Source organism: Mercenaria mercenaria, chromosome 2 (genome assembly GCF_021730395.1).
Source record: "Mercenaria mercenaria strain notata chromosome 2, MADL_Memer_1, whole genome shotgun sequence".
NCBI classification, from domain to species: Eukaryota; Metazoa; Mollusca; class Bivalvia; order Venerida; family Veneridae; genus Mercenaria; species Mercenaria mercenaria.
In genome coordinates this window covers 54,631,959-54,649,323 of record NC_069362.1, presented here as the reverse complement: position 1 = coordinate 54,649,323, position 17,365 = coordinate 54,631,959, and the positions used below count along the sequence as shown (strand labels likewise).

At 37.9% G+C, this 17,365-nt stretch overlaps 1 protein-coding gene across 2 annotated transcripts in view; it reads left to right on the top strand.

The window, feature by feature from the left end:
- LOC123563983 (eukaryotic translation initiation factor 3 subunit D-like) overlaps nucleotides 1–17,365 on the top strand; it is a 224,789-nt gene that overhangs the window by 42,701 nt on the left and 164,723 nt on the right. For both annotated transcript variants that reach the window (XM_053536644.1, XM_053536645.1), the window contains 3 exons: nucleotides 1,378–1,469; nucleotides 4,798–4,867; nucleotides 15,699–15,820. In XM_053536644.1, the coding sequence (XP_053392619.1) occupies nucleotides 1,378–1,469; nucleotides 4,798–4,867; nucleotides 15,699–15,820 (284 nt within the window). The remainder of the gene's footprint in view (nucleotides 1–1,377; nucleotides 1,470–4,797; nucleotides 4,868–15,698; nucleotides 15,821–17,365) is intronic.

The window sequence follows — 17,365 nt, the reverse complement described above, 5'->3', positions numbered from 1 at the left end:
GGGGTCAGTCTAATAAAGGTCAAGGTCACAGTGGCCTGTTCATGTAAAATAATTTTTTGGAAATAACTTGAGAACCACTTGACCTACAATGTTGAAACTTAATAGGATGATTGGACATGCAGAGTAGATGACCCCTATTTATTTTGAGGTCACTTGATCAAAGGTCAAGGTCACAGGAGCCTGAACAGTGACTTGAGAACCACTAGGCCAAGAGTGTTGAAATTTAGCGGGATGACTGGACATGCCAAGTAGATGATCCCTATTGCAGCCAACCATCAGTGTCTCTTTGACTTTCCCTCCTAACCCCTATTGACTTCTTGCCTATAGGACTTTGCATTGGGGGAGACATGCGCTTTTTTACAAAAGCATTTTCTAGTTTAAGGTTAATTTTGAAGTATTTTCACTAGATCTCAGTTACTACTGAATGGATTTGATTCAAACTTAAAATAGATGTTCCACCTCATTACCCACATCATGTGACACAAGGTGCATAACTCCAATTTTTCTTGAATTATGTCCCCTTTTACTTAGAATTTAAGGTTAATTTTGATGTATTTTCACTATATCTCATTCTGATTGGCTTAGAGCCAAAGGGAAGTAACATTTTTTAACTTTTGTACTGAGTTTCTTCCCCTTAAATTCCAGGAATTAGTCTATTTTTAGAAATCCTATTTTTAGATTTTCAATATTTTAGGTATTTTTTAAACTTTTTTTATTATAAGTCCTACGCAAAAAGTAAATACATTTTTCTGTGGTAACATGGGTTGGTAAGACACTTTTTTGTATTCACTTTTAGTGTATCTTTAATATTAGAGATATTTTATATTTACTAGTATTACTATACTAGTATTATACTAGTATTACTTATATGTGGAAGCCCATGATGAAGTACTCCAAAGACGAGTAAAATTCTTTTTAAGTATTAAGCTTTTTTTGACATTTTTATATTATTCTAAGTATTTTTAACATTTCTTATATGGTTGCCATTCTTCTGTGACAAGACCATATGGTGGAGGTATGAGTCACTCCTGTGACAGTTCTAGTTATTTTAGAAAACTAGTTTGTAAGATATGTTTATTTTTTACTCTTGAGTCTTTCATAATCTAATACAGCATTCCATTAAAAGACTTAAAATGTTTATTAATCACAGCAAATTTTCATGTATATCTACTTACATAGGTGTATTTAATACTAACCTAATCATTGCTTATGTAATGTACTACAAAGCATGGTATCAGTATCGGTATCGTTAAAAATACCGTATCATTCTGTTGGTATCGGTATCGGACCGCTTCGTCCTTAACGATATCCAGCCCTATATCATCACTGACAGAAGCACATACTAGGCACATTTAAATGTTGATTTTATTATTGCAGAACAAACAGCGTCGTGAGAGGGAACGTAAGCAGCAGCAACAGCAGGCTAACAACATGCAAGTGCTTTCCAAAACACAAAAAAGTAGAGAAAGGTTTGTAATTATAGTAACAGTTGATTTAGCTTTTCTATTTAAAAATCTTTAATTTTGCTTATTAGTTCACCTGAGAACGAAGTGTTCAAGGGTTAGCTATTGTGGTCAGTGATTGTCAGTTGTCTGTCAACATGTTCCTTTAAATAACATTTCCTCTTAAACCACTTGGCAAATTTTGATGAAACGTCACAGGGATGTTCCTTGGATGGTCCTCTTTAAAACTTGTTTAATTCTGTTCAGAACTCTTGTTGCCATGGCAACCAAAAGGAAAAACATGCGCTTTTCCGCCATTCCGTCCGTCTGTCTGTCCGTTCATCCGCAATTTTGTGTCCAGTCCATAACTCTGTCATCCATGAAGGGATTTTAATATTACTTGGCACAAATGTTCCCCATGATGAGGCGACGTGTCATGCGCAAAACCTGGACCCCTAGCTCAAAGGTCAAGGTCACAGTTGGAGGTCAAATGTCAACAGGGCTTTTTTCCTGTCCAGTCCATAACTCTCCCATCCATGAAGGGATTTTAATATTCTTGGCACAAATGTTCCCCATGATGAGACGACGTGTCATGCGCAAAACCTGGACCACTAGCTCAAAGGTCAAGGTCACAATTGGAGGTTAAAAGTCTACAGGGCTTTATTTCCTGTCCCGTCCATAACTCCCATCCTTGAAGGGATTTTAATATTACTTGGCACAAATGTTACCCACAATGAGACATCGTGTCGTGCGCAAAACCTGATCTCCTAGCTCAAAGGTCAAGGTCACAATTGGAGGTCAAAAGTCAACAGGGATTTTTTCCTGTCCTGTCCATAACTCTCCCATTCATGAAGGGTTTTAATATTACTTGGCACAAATGTACCCTCATAATAAGACTATGTGGCATGCACAACTTTCAGACCCCTAGCTCCAAGGTCAAGGTCACACTTAGCAGTCAAATGTTAACATAGCATGAACAGGGTCTGTTTCGTGTCCAGTCCATAACTCTGAAATTCATTAAGGGATTTTAATATCACTTGGCACAAGTGTTACCCATGATGAGACGACGTGTGATGCGCAAATCCTGGACCCCTAGTTCAAATGTCAAGGTCACAATATTGGGGGTCAAAGGTCAACAGAGTTTTTTTTCCTGTCCCTTCCAGAACTCTGCCATCCATGAAGGGATTTTAATATTACTTGGCACAAATGTTCCCCATGATGAGACAACATGTCATGCGCAAAACCCGGACCCTTAGCTCAAAAGTCAAGGTCACATTTGGAGGTCAAAGGTGAATAAGGTTTTTTTCCTGTCTGATCCAGAACTGTGTCATACATCAAGGGATTACAATATTACTTGGCATAAATGTTCCCCATGATGAGACGATGTGTCATGAGCAACACCAAGAGCTTAAAGGTCAAGGTCAATAGGATTTTTTTCCTGTTCTGTCTATAACTTTGTCAGGCAAAACAGGATTTAGATATCAGTTAGCACAAATATTCCCTTGGATGAGACATGTCATGCGCAAAACCCAGGCCCAAGGTCTAATGTCAAGGTCACACTTAGAGACCAAAGGCCAGACACAAGAATGACTTTGTCTGGAGAATTTCTTCTTCATGCATTGAGGGATTTTGATGTAACTTGGCACAAATGTTCACCAACATAAGACGGATTGTCATGCCCAAGAACCAGGTCCCTAGGTCTAAGGTCAAGGTCATATTTAGAGGTCAAAGGCCAAATTCAAGAATGCCTTTGTGCGGAGCATTTCTTTATGCATGGAGGGATTTTGATGTAACTTGGACCAAATGTTCACCACCATGTGGCACCCCTGTTTTTAGAATTAGGTCCCTTTGATTTACTATAAATAGGTTATATTGTAACTTTTTTATTACTGACGGTAGAGAAAAATTGAGACCATTTTTGTGTGGTACAACATGCATGTTACATGCAATTTTTAGGTGTATTTTACCTATCTCTACCTGGTAAAGAGTTTCTTGTGGACTTATATTATATAGATTTTTTTTTTCTTAGGATTAATTTCTCTTTGTTGTTACTATAAATAACTTATATGATAACTTTTTTTTATAATCGGCCAAAACAATTCAATATGAAAACAACTGTGGGTTTTTATATATGCACATTTTAATCCAAGTGTGTAGTTATAACATATTGTATATAAAGTACCATATTGTTTATACATCATTGTCAGATATCAGTTCATCATGTTTTACTGCAGTAGAGAAAATTAAGTGCCTTCCAGTAGCAGAGGCGTCGCGAGTGGGGCGTCAGGGGCGGCAACCGCCTGGAGCGGTAATACGGCGATTCAATAATTTTGAAAATATTCAGATTTTTTCAGTATCTTCCAACGCTCGAAGTTAGAGGGGCGAAACGGCGGGAATCAAGAAGAAGCGACCAATACAATAACTTTTTTTTAAATTGAATTAAAAGGTTGCTGAGTGTGAAAGTCTACATAGGGGCGGCGACACGTCAATTAAGAAATAGAAAGTTTTCTTTTCAAATAGCTGTTTATACTTGAACGCAAAGAGTGAAGTTTTGCTCAATACAAGTTAAGCGCCGACAAAGCTGTAAAAGCTGTTTCCAAATTCGATGCTAATAAGTAATTACTATAAGTTATAAAAATGAACTTAATATATCAACAGATCATCTGTCGTGAATCAGAAATAGTTAATTCTAATCAGGGAATAATTTTCAAAGCGTTCAAAAGTCTCCTAAACGGTATTGACACAAGAACAGTTCAACTCAAAATAACAGGATTAGAACACCTGGTTTCGGCAAACACTTAAAATTCCATTGAACTAATTTTAGAATTAATTTCAGTAAACACTTTATTTCGAAGTAAACGCCTCCATGATAAAAATGTTTACATGGTCTCTAAAAACAAGGAAATCGCATTATTTCTGATGCAAATTTCAAAAAATTTCTCACTGCCTGGGAGGGGACACCCCTCACATACCCACCCCATTAATGTCTCCCATCGCCCCAATGTCATACACCTCTTGACGTGCCTGAGTTGGGGACTTTGTATTGCATGGCAACACTTCATTCACTTGTTTCTTTTAAATTTTGACAAATGGAGCCTAATTGGCATTGGGATGTTTAGCTGTGTGGGGCCCATGGAGAAATCCCTGTTGAAGTAGTTATAAATCAAGTGATAGACTTACCAGTGTTATTATACAGAAGTGATTAGATAATACTCACCAACCTGAAATTTGAATAAAGTTAGTTATTAGCCTGAGTTCACTGTGAAATATGTTTCCAAAAGTCAGATGAAAGAGTTATGCAGGAGAAAATAGAATATGGTAAATTATAAAAATGAGTAATAATAAATCGTTACAGAGATCGACAAAGGCTTTTGAGGAAATGGCAGAAGCAATTTGGACGTCAGCTGCAGGAAAACAGACAAAAGGTGAGGTAACCAAATTGTTACGAAGAATATTTTTATGCCCCCGGCATCTACTGATGCGGGAGGCATATAGTGATCGTCCTGTCCGTCCGTCCATCTGTCCGAGCCCACAAATGAACATTTGTTGGGTACACAGAACAATAGGTAACTGTAAATTCTATTCATTCCGTAGTGTTTATTGGGTCCTTTTTGTCGCATATTGGGTACTTTTTAGTTTAAACAATATATTATTATTTTTTTAAGCAACATACACATAACATGTACAACAAATTTTTACATGTCAAATACATGGATTGGAAAACAAGCTGATAGCTTATGTAAATTCCTTTCCCAATAAAGGTCCATCTGTGGGAACGGCCATCCCTCCGTCCGTACGAGGTTAACCAAATGGGACCGTTTCGTCTAGCATCAATACCCCTTACTAGAATGACTTGATACTAATGCAGATGTAACCTGTGACCATTCCTCATCTTCAGACATCACTTGACCTCAGTTTGACCTTGATCTTGACCTCATTTTGGACTTAGGTTGCTTCATATGGGCCATCTCTTGGTTAACCAAATGGGACCATTTTGTCTAGCATCAATACCACTTACACGAATGAATTGGTACTAATACAGATGTAACCTGTGACCATTCCTCATCTTCAAACATCACCTGACCTCAGTTTGACCTTGACCTCATTTTGGACTTAGGTTGCTTTATATGGGCCATCTCTTGGTTAACCAAATGGGACCATTTTGTCTAGCATTAACACTGCTTACAAGAATGAATTGATACTAATACAGATGTAACCTGTGACCATTCCTCATCTTCAGACATCACCTGACCTCAGTTTGACCTTGACCTCATTTTGGACTTAGGTTGCTTTGTATCGACAAGGATGCCACCAGGGGCATCAAGCGTTTATTGAACGCAGCTCCTTGTTTCTTTTTATACACCCTTATTATAGTGCCAATTTTGAAAAAATGGATGTACTTCAGAGGTTCACACTAACAAAATCTGTGCCTCTTTCAGGGGTTTCGTCAATTTTTGAAGCAGAAGTTTCCAAGTAGAAGGGGTTCTCCCTATTAGAACTTTATTTGCTACAGGAAAAGTAGCCAGGGCTTAAGACCACTATAGTAGGGGATGTCCCCAACCCTCAGCCCTTAATAAAACTAGGCCTGTTTTCAAGAAAATAAAGTTTTCAAAGATACAGAATTTTCATATAATCATTTGTTAAATTTCAAACAGCATGATGTTAATTACTTATTTCTTTCTAAGAGAAAATAAGTGATACATACTATAGGCATAAAATTCAGACTTTTGACCAGAAAACAGAAAACAGGAAAAAAAATCTTAAATAATGAAAAAGCTTTAGTAATTTAAATACATTGAGTAAAACGATTTTTTTGGTAAAAAAGGTTTCTGTTATTGCGGCAGAATAGGTTACCTGACCTCGTGGACATAAATAAAAATGTAGTTTTAAAATAAAACAAAATGATGTTGTTGCGGTTTTTAATGAATTTTAAATGAATCTTTGTATTTGTACTTTTTTAGCTCACCTGTTACGAAGTGACAAGGTGAGCTATTGTGACCGCTTGATGTCCGTCGTGCATTGTGCGTCAACAATTTCTAAAAAAATCTTCTTCTTGAAAACCACTGGGCAGAATTACACCAAACTTCACAGAAATGATCCTTGGGTGGCCACCTTTCAAAATTTTTCAAAGAATTGAATTCCATGCAGAACTCTGGTTGCCATGGCAACCAAAAGGAAAAACTTTAAAAATCTTCATCTCAAAAACCAGCAGCCCTAGAGCTTAGATATTTGGTGTGAAGCATTGCCTAGTGGACCTCTACCAAGTTTGTTCAAATCATGACCCAGGGGTCACTTGGTTTTACATAGGAAAATCTTAAAAAATCTTCTTCTCAAAAACCAGAAGCCCTAGAGCTTAGATATTTGACATGTAGCATTGCCTAGTGGACCTCTACTAAAATTGTTCAAATCATGACCCCGGGGTCAAAATTGACCTCGCCCTAGGGGTCACTTGATTTTACATAGGAAAATCTTCAAAAAATTTCTAAAAATAAACCAGAAGGCCTAGAGCTTAGATATTTCACATGTAGTATTGCTTAGTGGACCTCTACAAAATTTGTTCAAATCATGAACCCCGGGATCAAAATTGACCCTGCCCCAGGGGTCACTTGATTTTACATAGGAAAATCTTCAAAAAATTTCTAAAAATAAACCAGAAGGCCTAGAGCTTAGTTATTTGACATGTAGCATTGCCTGTTGGACCTCTACAAAATTTGTTCAAATCATGACCCCCGGGGTTAAAATTGACCCCACCCCAGGGGTCACTTGGTTTTATGTAGGAAAATCTTCAAAAATATTCTAAAAATAAACCAGAAGGCATAGGGCTTAGATATTTGACATGTAGCATTGCCTAGTAGACTTCTACAAAATTTGTTTAAATCATGACCTCCTGGGTCAAATTGACCCCACCCCATGGGGTTACTTGTTTAGCTTTAGCAAAGAACTTTTTTCAAGAAAGCAATTAAACTAAGGTGAGCGATATAGGGCCATCATGGCCCTCTTGTTATTAGCTCACCTGTCACATAGTGACAAGGTGAGCTTTTGTGATCACCTTTCGTCCGTCGTCAGTCCGTGCGTGCGTGTGTCAACAATTCCTTGTCTGCACGATAGTGGTTTCATTTATGATTTTATTTTAACCAAACTTGCACACAACTTGTATCACCATAAGATCACGGTTCCTTTCTTGAACTGGCCAGATCCCATTATGGGTTCTAGAGTTATGGCCCCTGAAAGGGCCAAAATTAGCTAATTTGACCTTGTCTGCACAATAGCAGCTTTATTTATGATTTGATTTTTACCAAACTGGCACACAACTTGTATCACCACGAGATCTTGGTTCCTTTCTTGAACTGGCCAGATTCCATTATGAGTTCCAGAGTTATGGCCCCTGAAAGGGCCAGAATTAGCTATTTTGACCTTGTCTGCACAATAGCAGCTTCATTTATGATTTTATTTTAACCAAACTTGCACACAACTTGTATCACCACGAGATCTTGGTTCCTTTCTTGAACTGGCGAGATTCTATTATGGGTTCCAGAGTGATGGCCCCTGAAAGGGCCAAAATTAGCTATTTTGTCCTTGTCTGCACAATAGCAGCTTCATTTATGATTTGAATTGAATCAAACTTGCACAAAACTTGTGTCACCATAAGGTCTTGGTTCCTTTCTTGATCCGGCCAGATCCCGTAATGGGTTCCAGAGTTATGACCCCTGAAACGGCCAAAATTAGCTATTTTGACCTTGTCTGCACAATAGCAGCTTCATTTATGATTTGATTTTAACCAAACTTGCACACAACTTGTATCACCACGAGATCTTGCTTCCTTTCTTCAACTGGCCAGATTCCATCATGGGTTCCAGAGTTATGGCCCCTAAAAGGTCCAAAATTGGCTATTTTGGCATTTGCAGCCATATAGAGACTTCATTTATGGTTTTATTTGATACAAACTTCCAAAATATCTTCAACAACAATAAATCTTGGATTCCATGACAAATCAGATCCAATCATAGGTTCCAGAGTTATTTTATATCCGATTACCTCCCCTGATTGTAATCAAAATGGATTTATATCATTAAGTACTTATAGGACTTATTTGAAATTTCATTATTGTTATTAGTTGGACTGAGACAATCAGGGTAGATAACTATGGACTGATTTTATGTCAAATTACCTCCCTTTATTTCAAATTTAAATGGGTATATCTCCATAACTAATGAAGATACTGATCTGAAATTTCATTTATGTCAACAGATTTATTTGGCAGATCCTTCTTTTGTTCACTTACAATATTTTTTTTGTACCCCCCGACAACAAAGTTGTAAGGGGGTTATACTGGTTTCAGGTTGTCTGTCTGTCTGTCCGTCTGTCCGTAGACGCAATCTTGTGCGCACCATCTCTCCTTATCCCCTTGACAGAATTTAATGAAACTTCACACAAGTGATCAGTACCAACAGTAGTTGTGCATGGGGCATGTTAGGTTCTTTTAGAAAAAAAATTTGCAGAGTTATGGGACTTTGTTTTTTTTGTTACTATACTATATACATAGACACAATCTTATGCGCACCATCTCTCCTCATCCCCTTGACACAATTTAATGAAACTTCGCACAAGTGATCAGTACCAACAGTAGTTGTGCATGGGGCATGTTAGATTCTTTTAGAAAAAATTTTTTCAGAGTTATGAGACATTGTTTTTTTTGTAACTATACTATATACATAGACACAATCTTGTGCGCACCATCTCTCCTCATCCCCATGACACAATTTAATGAAACTTCACACAAGTGATCAGTACCAACAGTAGTTGTGCATGGGGCATGTTAGGTTCTTTTAGAAAAAAAATTTGCAGAGTTATGGGACTTTGTTTTTTGTTACTATACTATATACATAGACACAATATTGTGCGCACCATCTCTCCTCATCCCCTTGACACAATTTAATGAAACTTCACACAAGTGATCAGTACCAACAGTAGTTGTGCATGGGGCATGTTAGGTTCTTTTAGAAAAAAAATTTGCAGAGTTATGGGACTTTGTTTTTTTTTGTTACTATACTATATACATGTACATAGACACAATCTTGTGCGCACCATCTCTCCTCATCCCCTTGACACAATTTAATGAAACTTCACACAAGTGATCAGTACCAACAGTAGTTGTGCATGGGGCATGTTAGGTTCTTTTAGAAAAAAATTTTGCAGAGTTATGGGACTTTGTTTTTTTGTTACTATACTATATACATAGACACAATCTTGTGTGCACCATCTTCCTCATCCCCTTGACACAATTTAATGAAACTTCACAAAGTGATCAGTACCAACAGTAGTTGTGCATTGGGCATGTTAGGTTCTTTAAGAAAAAAAATTTGCAGAGTTATGGGACTTTGTTTTTTTTTGTTACTATACTATATACATAGACACAATCTTGTGCGCACCATCTCTCCTCATCTCCTTGACACAGTTTAATGAAACTTCACACAAGTGATCAGTAACAACAGTAGTTGTGCACGGGGCATGTTAGGTTCTTTCAGTGACAAAAATTGCAGAGTTATGGGACTTTGTTTCTTGTTAACATACTATGTACATACAGTCTGCATATGCAATCTTGTGCGTGCCTAATCTACCAAACCCTTACACACAATTTAATGAAACTTCACACAAGTGATCAGTACCAACCCTAGTTGTGCATGGTGCATGTTACATTCTTTTAGATAAATATTCTGCATAGTTATGGGACTTTGTTTTTTGTTACTATACTGTATACATACAGTCTATATATATACAGTCCACATAATTGTGCAATCTTGTGTGCGTCAAATTGTAATGTATTGTGTCAGTGCATGCGGGGGGTACATTCATCACCTTTAGTGATAGCTCTAGTTTTAATTACTTCCCTTTTACGTTACTATAAATAGCTTATTTTTAGTAACTTTTTTATTATTGGCCGTAGGGAAAAACCGAGACCACTTTTCTGTGGTACAACATGGATGGTACCTCCAATTTTTAGGTGTATTTTGACATATCTATACCTTGTAAGAATTTTTTATTCCTTTCGGTTAAATTTTTTCCCTTTGTTGTTCCTGTCCTTTGGACTTTGATATTTTTTCTGAGGACCTTCTTGTCCTCAAGTGCAATGATAACAGTTGAGCGATATAGGGCCATCATGGCCCTCTTGTAAAATATTCTTCTCAGATAATGTTAATTTCTTGAGGGCAAATAGGTCACAGAGGTAGGGTTTCCACTATTATCGTTTGAGACAATTACTTGTCAGTTTATATGCGATATTGCACATTCGCTTTTAATAACAAATTAAGGAAGAAACCTTTTTATTGATTCCTGCTTCTCATCAATTTAAAGAATCGAGGCAGTACGACAGTAATGCTTCACATGGCGCAAAAACTGTAATATGACATAATGCCATGACAATCTCGTGCAGCAGTACCGCTTTGATATCCACTTCAGATGTCATGATACCGACACACTTCTTTTAGCTCTTTAAGAGGATGTTAATTGATGATGAAAACAAGGCCAGTTACTAAGTTTTTCAACAGAATAATTACCAATGATCGTCAACTTTTTTTTTCGCTTTCAAGACGGGTAGGTGGATGATGATTATTGTGTCCATATTTTAAGGACACTTTTCAAAATAATTATTTTTCAGGAAATAAGTCTTTAGAAAATGAAAATAACTGATATTTATTACTTTCCTGACACTTTGGGAAACTACGGTAGGGGTTAGACTGTGATTATTATTACTATTGATGCAGTTATTATGGAGAGCAACTTGATGGTGGAGATGACAAAATTAGTGAAAGAAACAGAAAAATGTCTGGTGTGAAAAGGAAATTTAAATGTAATAAAAATGAATAATCAAAAAGGAAACGTAGTGTATGAGCTATGTGTTATATTTGAAATTAGCTTGTTGTACATAATACTCCTTCCATAAAACGTGACAGTATTATAAATGTCAATTATTAGGGCGGGTGACTGTTCACTAAGGGCGAGTAGATTTTACTAGCAACTTGTCCAGCAGGGTGAGTGGTGTGAAAAAGAATTTTACACCCCTGCAGAAAAGAAGAAAATGACTGTGTAAAGACTTAATTAAAAGAAAACATTGAAAATTTTGTTGTAAAATTAAGGGACATTAATAGAATGTTAAAAAACACACTCCGCTGTTTGCAGCAAATCTGTCTTAAGCTGTTGAAATTGATAAAAGCATTATTGTACCCGCCGACAACAAAGTTGTAAATGGGGGTATACTGGCTTAAGGTTGTCTGTCAGTCCGTCTGTCTGTCTGTTCGTCTGTATACACCTTGTGCGCACCAACTCTTCTCATCTCCTTGACACAATTTAACAAAACTTCACACAAGTGATCAGTAACAACAGCATGGTACATGTTATGTTCTTTCAGAATTTTTTTTTGCAGAGTTATGTGACTTTGGTTTTTAGCTGGACTATTCAAAGAATAGTAGAGCTATTGGATTTGCCCGTGCGTTGGCGTCAGCGTCCCGATTTGGTTAAGTTTTTGTATGTAAGCTGGTATCTCAGTTACCACTTGTGGGAATGAATTGAAACTTCACACACTTATTCACTGTGATAAGCTGACTTACACTGCACAGGTTCCATAACTCTATTTTTATGCCCCGCCCCCCACCCCCTCGAAGGAGGGGTATATTGTTTTGCAGATGTCTGTCGGTCGGTCGGAATGTAGACGAATCCGTTTCTGGATGATAAATCAAGAACGCTTAGGCCTAATATCATGAAAGTTGATTGGGAGATTGGTCATGGTCAGCAGATGACCCCTATTGATTTTGAGGTCAGTATGTTAAAGATCAAGGTCACAGTGACCCTGAACAGTAAAACGGTTTCCGGATGATGACTCAAGAATGCTTAGGCCTAGGGTCACAAAAGTTGATAGAGATGTTGGTCATGACCAGCAGATGACCCCTACTGATTTTGAGGTCAGTATGTCAAAGATGAAGGTCACAGTGACCAGGAACAGTAAAACAGTTTCTGGGAAATAACTCAAGAACGCTTGGGCCTAGTATCAGGAAAATTGATAGTTAGGTTTGCCATGACCAGCAGATGACCCCTATTGATTTTGAGGTCATTAGGTCAAAAGTCAAGGTCACATTGGCCAGTAACAGTTAAACAGTTTCTGATCTTCTTGTCCAAAACCGTAGGGCCTAGGGCTTTGATATTTGGTATGTAGCAAAATCCAGTGGTCCTCTACCAAAATTATTAAGATTATTTCCCTGGGGTCAAATACGGCCCCACCCCGGGGGTCACATAGTTTATATAGACTTATTTAGGAAAAAAAGATTGAAAAACCTCTTGTCCAAATCCACAGGGCCTAGGGCTTTGATATTTTGTATATGACATCATCTAGTGGTCCTCTACTAAGATTGTTCAAATTATTCCCTAGGGTCAAATATGGCTTGGCCCTGGGGGTCACATGGTTTACATAGACTTATATAGGGAAAAACTTTGAAAATCTTCTTGTCCAAACCACAAAGACTATGGCTTTGATATTTTGTAATGTAGCATCATCTAGTGGTTCTCTACCAAGTTTGTTCAAATTATCCCTCTAGGGTCAGATATGGCCCCACCGCAATGGTCATATGGTTCATACACTTATATAGGGAAAAGCTTAGAATCTTCATGTGCATAAGTTGCATCATTCAAATTTGGACCACATGTATAGTTTAGAGTGGCAAGATGAACCTTGACATGAGTTGACCTTGATCTTGACCTAGTGATCTAATTTCACATTTCTGTAGTTACAGCCTTCAAATTTGGACCACATGCATAGGTTTGTGTACCGAAAAAACCTTTGACCTTGTTATTGACCTACTTTCACATTTTTGAAGGTACATGCTTCAAATTTGGACCACATTCATAGTTTTTTGGTCCAAAATAAAATTTGACCTTGATTTTGACCTAGTGACCAACTTTCACATTTCTCAAGCTACAGCCTTCAAATTTGAACCACAAACATAGTTTTGTGTACTGAAATGAATTTTGATCTTGAGATTGACCAAGTGACCTACTTTCACATTTCTGAAGGTACAGGCTTCAAATTTGGACTGCATGCATATTTTTGTGTTCTGAGTTGAAATTTCACATTGATTTTTACCTACTTTCTCATTTCTCAAGCTACAGCCTCCAAATTTGAAGCACATGCATAGTTCTGTCTACCGAAATGAACTTGATCTAATGACCTACTTTCACATTTCTCAAGCCACAGCTTTCAACTTTGGACCACATACACATTGTTTTGTACCGAAATGAATTTTGACCTTGAGCTAGTCTTGAAATTTGGAACATTCAAAAATGGCTCAGTGGATGGCGCCTAGATCACTCTGTAATCTCTTGTTAGGTTAATAGGTTAAAGGTCAAGGTTAAATTAAACCAGAATGGTAGAACTTTTGTTTACAGTGAGCATATAATTTATATTATATATATAATTTATATAATAATATAATTTCTGTTCCTTGTGCAATTACTGAATGCATCAAGGGGGGCATTTCGTGTTCGACGAACTCTTGTTGCTTTTTAGCTCACCTGAACACAAAGTGCTTAAAGGTGAGCTTTTGTGATCGCCCTGTGTCCGTCGTCAGTCGTCTGTCCGTCGTTGTCATTGTTGCCACCAAATTGACTGTTAACACTCTAGAGGTCACAATTTTGGCCCAATCTTATTCAAACTTGGCCAGAATGTTACTCTCAATAAAATCTTGGACGAGTTCGATATTGGGTCATCTGTGGTCAAAAACTTTTTTGACAATATCTGTATGAAAATTGGTCAGATTGTTATCTTGATGATCTTTAGGTCAAGTTTAAATCTGGATCAGGTGGGGTCAAAAACTAGGTCAACAGGTCAAATCAGAGGAAAAGCTTGTTAACACTCTAGAGGCCACATTTATGGCAATATCTCTATGAAACTGTGTCAGAATGTTAATCTTGATGATCTTTAGGTTAAGTTTAAATCTGGGTCAAGTGGGGTCAAAACCTAGGTCACCAGGTCAGAAAATCAAAGGAAAAGCTAGTTAACACTCTAGAGGCCACATTTATGACTATATCTTCATGAAACTTGGTCAGAATGTTAATCTTGATGAACGTTAGGTGAAGTTTAAATCTTGGTCAGGTTGGGTCAAAAACTCGGTCACCAAGTCAAATTAGAGGAAAACCTAGTTAACACTAGAGGCCACATTCATGATCATGTCTTAATGAAACTTAGTCAGAATAATATTCTTGATTTTCTTTAGGTCAAGTTTAAATCTGAGTCAGGTAGGGTGAAAAACTAGGTCAACCAGGTCAAATCAAATGTAAAGCTTGCTAACTCTAGGGGCCACATTTATGATAATATCTCTATGAAACTTGGTCAGAATGTTAATCTTGATGATCTTTAGGTCAATAGGTCAGGTGAGCAATACAGGGCCTTCATGGCCCTCTTGTTCTTCTTTTCAGCTGATTTTCTCTTTTTGAACGGAACAGTCTGAAAAAAAGTTAGATTTGGCAAGATAAGTGCAAAAAATGTAATATTTTTAAAGGTGTATGTGGTATCCTCTTATTTCCTTGTTTTTGGTCAATGGGCAATCGCATCTCTGTCAGAATATTGAGAAAATTCTCATATGTCAAACTCCTCCCTCACTGTTCGCCTGATTTACTTTAAAATTATACAGATGAAATAGCTTAATGTGCAGATGATCATAAAGGAAGGAACTATTGCTCTGATTATTTTTACCACAGTTAAGCCTTTTGATAGTTTTGCTATATAGAATGTAGAGAAAATCTTGTGTGTCCAACTTCTCAAGCACTATTGAAAGGATATGCTTCAAAGTATCACAGATGAAGGACCCTCATGTGAAGATGACCATATATAATGAATAAGTTTTCTAGAATTAAGGCCCTTTCTTAATTTCACAAAAAAGGCCATAGTGGAGAAATTTGGTGTGTTCAACTCCTCATACACTTTTTTTCAAGGAATGGATTCAGATGCACAACCTTATTTGAATACAATTTGCTTCAAACTTTTAGTGGAACATCCTTCATGTGTGAAGGTGGTCTGTACTAAAAACTTTGCTGTTTAGAGGATGGCACAGTATATGGGGGGGGGGGGGGGGGGGGGGTGGAATCCACGTCCAGTGGACACAAGGACACAATTCTAGTTTTTTTTAGGCCTTAGTTATAAATGAAATAAGAATATCTTGTAAATCTAAATATGAAAAAAGTGATGGCCTAAAGTTTGTTTTCTTTTTACAGACTCCACTGAAACATCGTGATGCTTCAGTTCAAGTACGGGAAACATGGGATGTGGTTGAAGAACTTGATTTCCCACGTATGTCCAAACTCACACTCCCAGATATAGCGGAAGGAGATGATCTGTAAGTTTTTGTATCTGCCCAAATTTTGTTAAGCGGCAGTTAGATTTGTTTGTCTTTCCATCGGTATTTTTCATACCTCATTGCATTGTTAATCAGCATGTGAAGTTGCGCACTCTGGGCAAATGGTACAAATATCTTTGTTCTCCCTACTAACATTAAAAGCTGAGTAAGTAGGTAAGGAAAACTCTTCTATGTGCATGCATTTCCCATTCATAACACTCATTGTACCCCCCCGAACAACAAAGTTGTAAGGGGGGGTATACTGGTTTCAGGTTTGTCTGTTTGTCTGTCTGTCCGTCTGTCTGTTTGTCTGTCCGTAGACACAATCATGTGCGCACCATCTCTCCTCATCCCCTTGACACAATTTAATGAAACTTCACACAAGTGATCAGTACCAACAGTAGTTGTGCATGGGGCATGTTAGGTTCTTTCAGAAAAAAAAATTGCAGAGTTACGGGACTTTGTTTTTAGCTCACCTGTCACATAGTGACAAGATGAGCTTTTGTGATCACCCGTCGTCCGTCCATCCGTCCGTGCGTCAACAATTCCTTGTCTGCACGATAGTGGTTTCATTTATGATTTTATTAGTCCCCTACTGGTTGAAAACCAGTTTCGGGGACTATAGGAATGCACTTTTCCGTCATTCCGTCCGTCCGTCCATCCGTCTGCAATTTCGTGTCATGTCCATAACTCTGTCATCCATGAAGGGATTTTAATATTACTTGGCACAAATGTTCCCCATGATGAGACGACGTGTCATGCGCAAAACCCGGACCCCTAGCTCAAAGGTCAAGGTCACAATTGGAGGTCAAAGGTCAACAGGGCTTTTTTCCTGTCCGGTCCACAACTCTCCCATCCTAGAAGGGATTTTAATATTACTTGGCACAAATGTTCCCCATGATGAGATGATGTGTCATGCGCAAATCCCGGACCCCTAGCTCAAAGGTCAAGGTAACAATTGGAGGTCAAAGGTCAACAGGGCTTTTTTCCTGTCCGGTCCATAACTCTCCCATCCATGAAGAGATTTTAATATTACTTGGCACAAATGTTCCCCATGAGGAGACGACGTGTCATGCGCAAAACCTGGACCCCTAGCTTAAAGGTCAAGGTCACAATTGGAGGTCAAAGGTCAACAAGGCTTTTTTTCCTGTCCGGTCCATAACTCTCCCATCTATGAAGGGATTTTAATATTACTTGGCACAAATGTACCTCATAATAAGACGATGTGTCATGCACAACTTTCAGACCCCTAGCTCAAAGGTCAAGGTCACACTTAGCAGTCAAATGTTAACATAGCATGAACAGGGTCTGTTTCGTGTCCGGTCCATAACTCTGACATTCATTAAGGGATTTTAATATCACTTAGCACAAGTGTTCCCCATGATGAGACGATGTGTCGTGCGCAAATCCCGGACCCCTAGCTCAAAGGTCAAGGTCACAATTGGGGGTCAAAGGTCAACAGAGTTTTTTTTTTTTTGCCTGTCTCGTCCATTACTCTGCCATCCATGAAGGGATTTTAATATTACTTGGCACAAATGTTCCCCA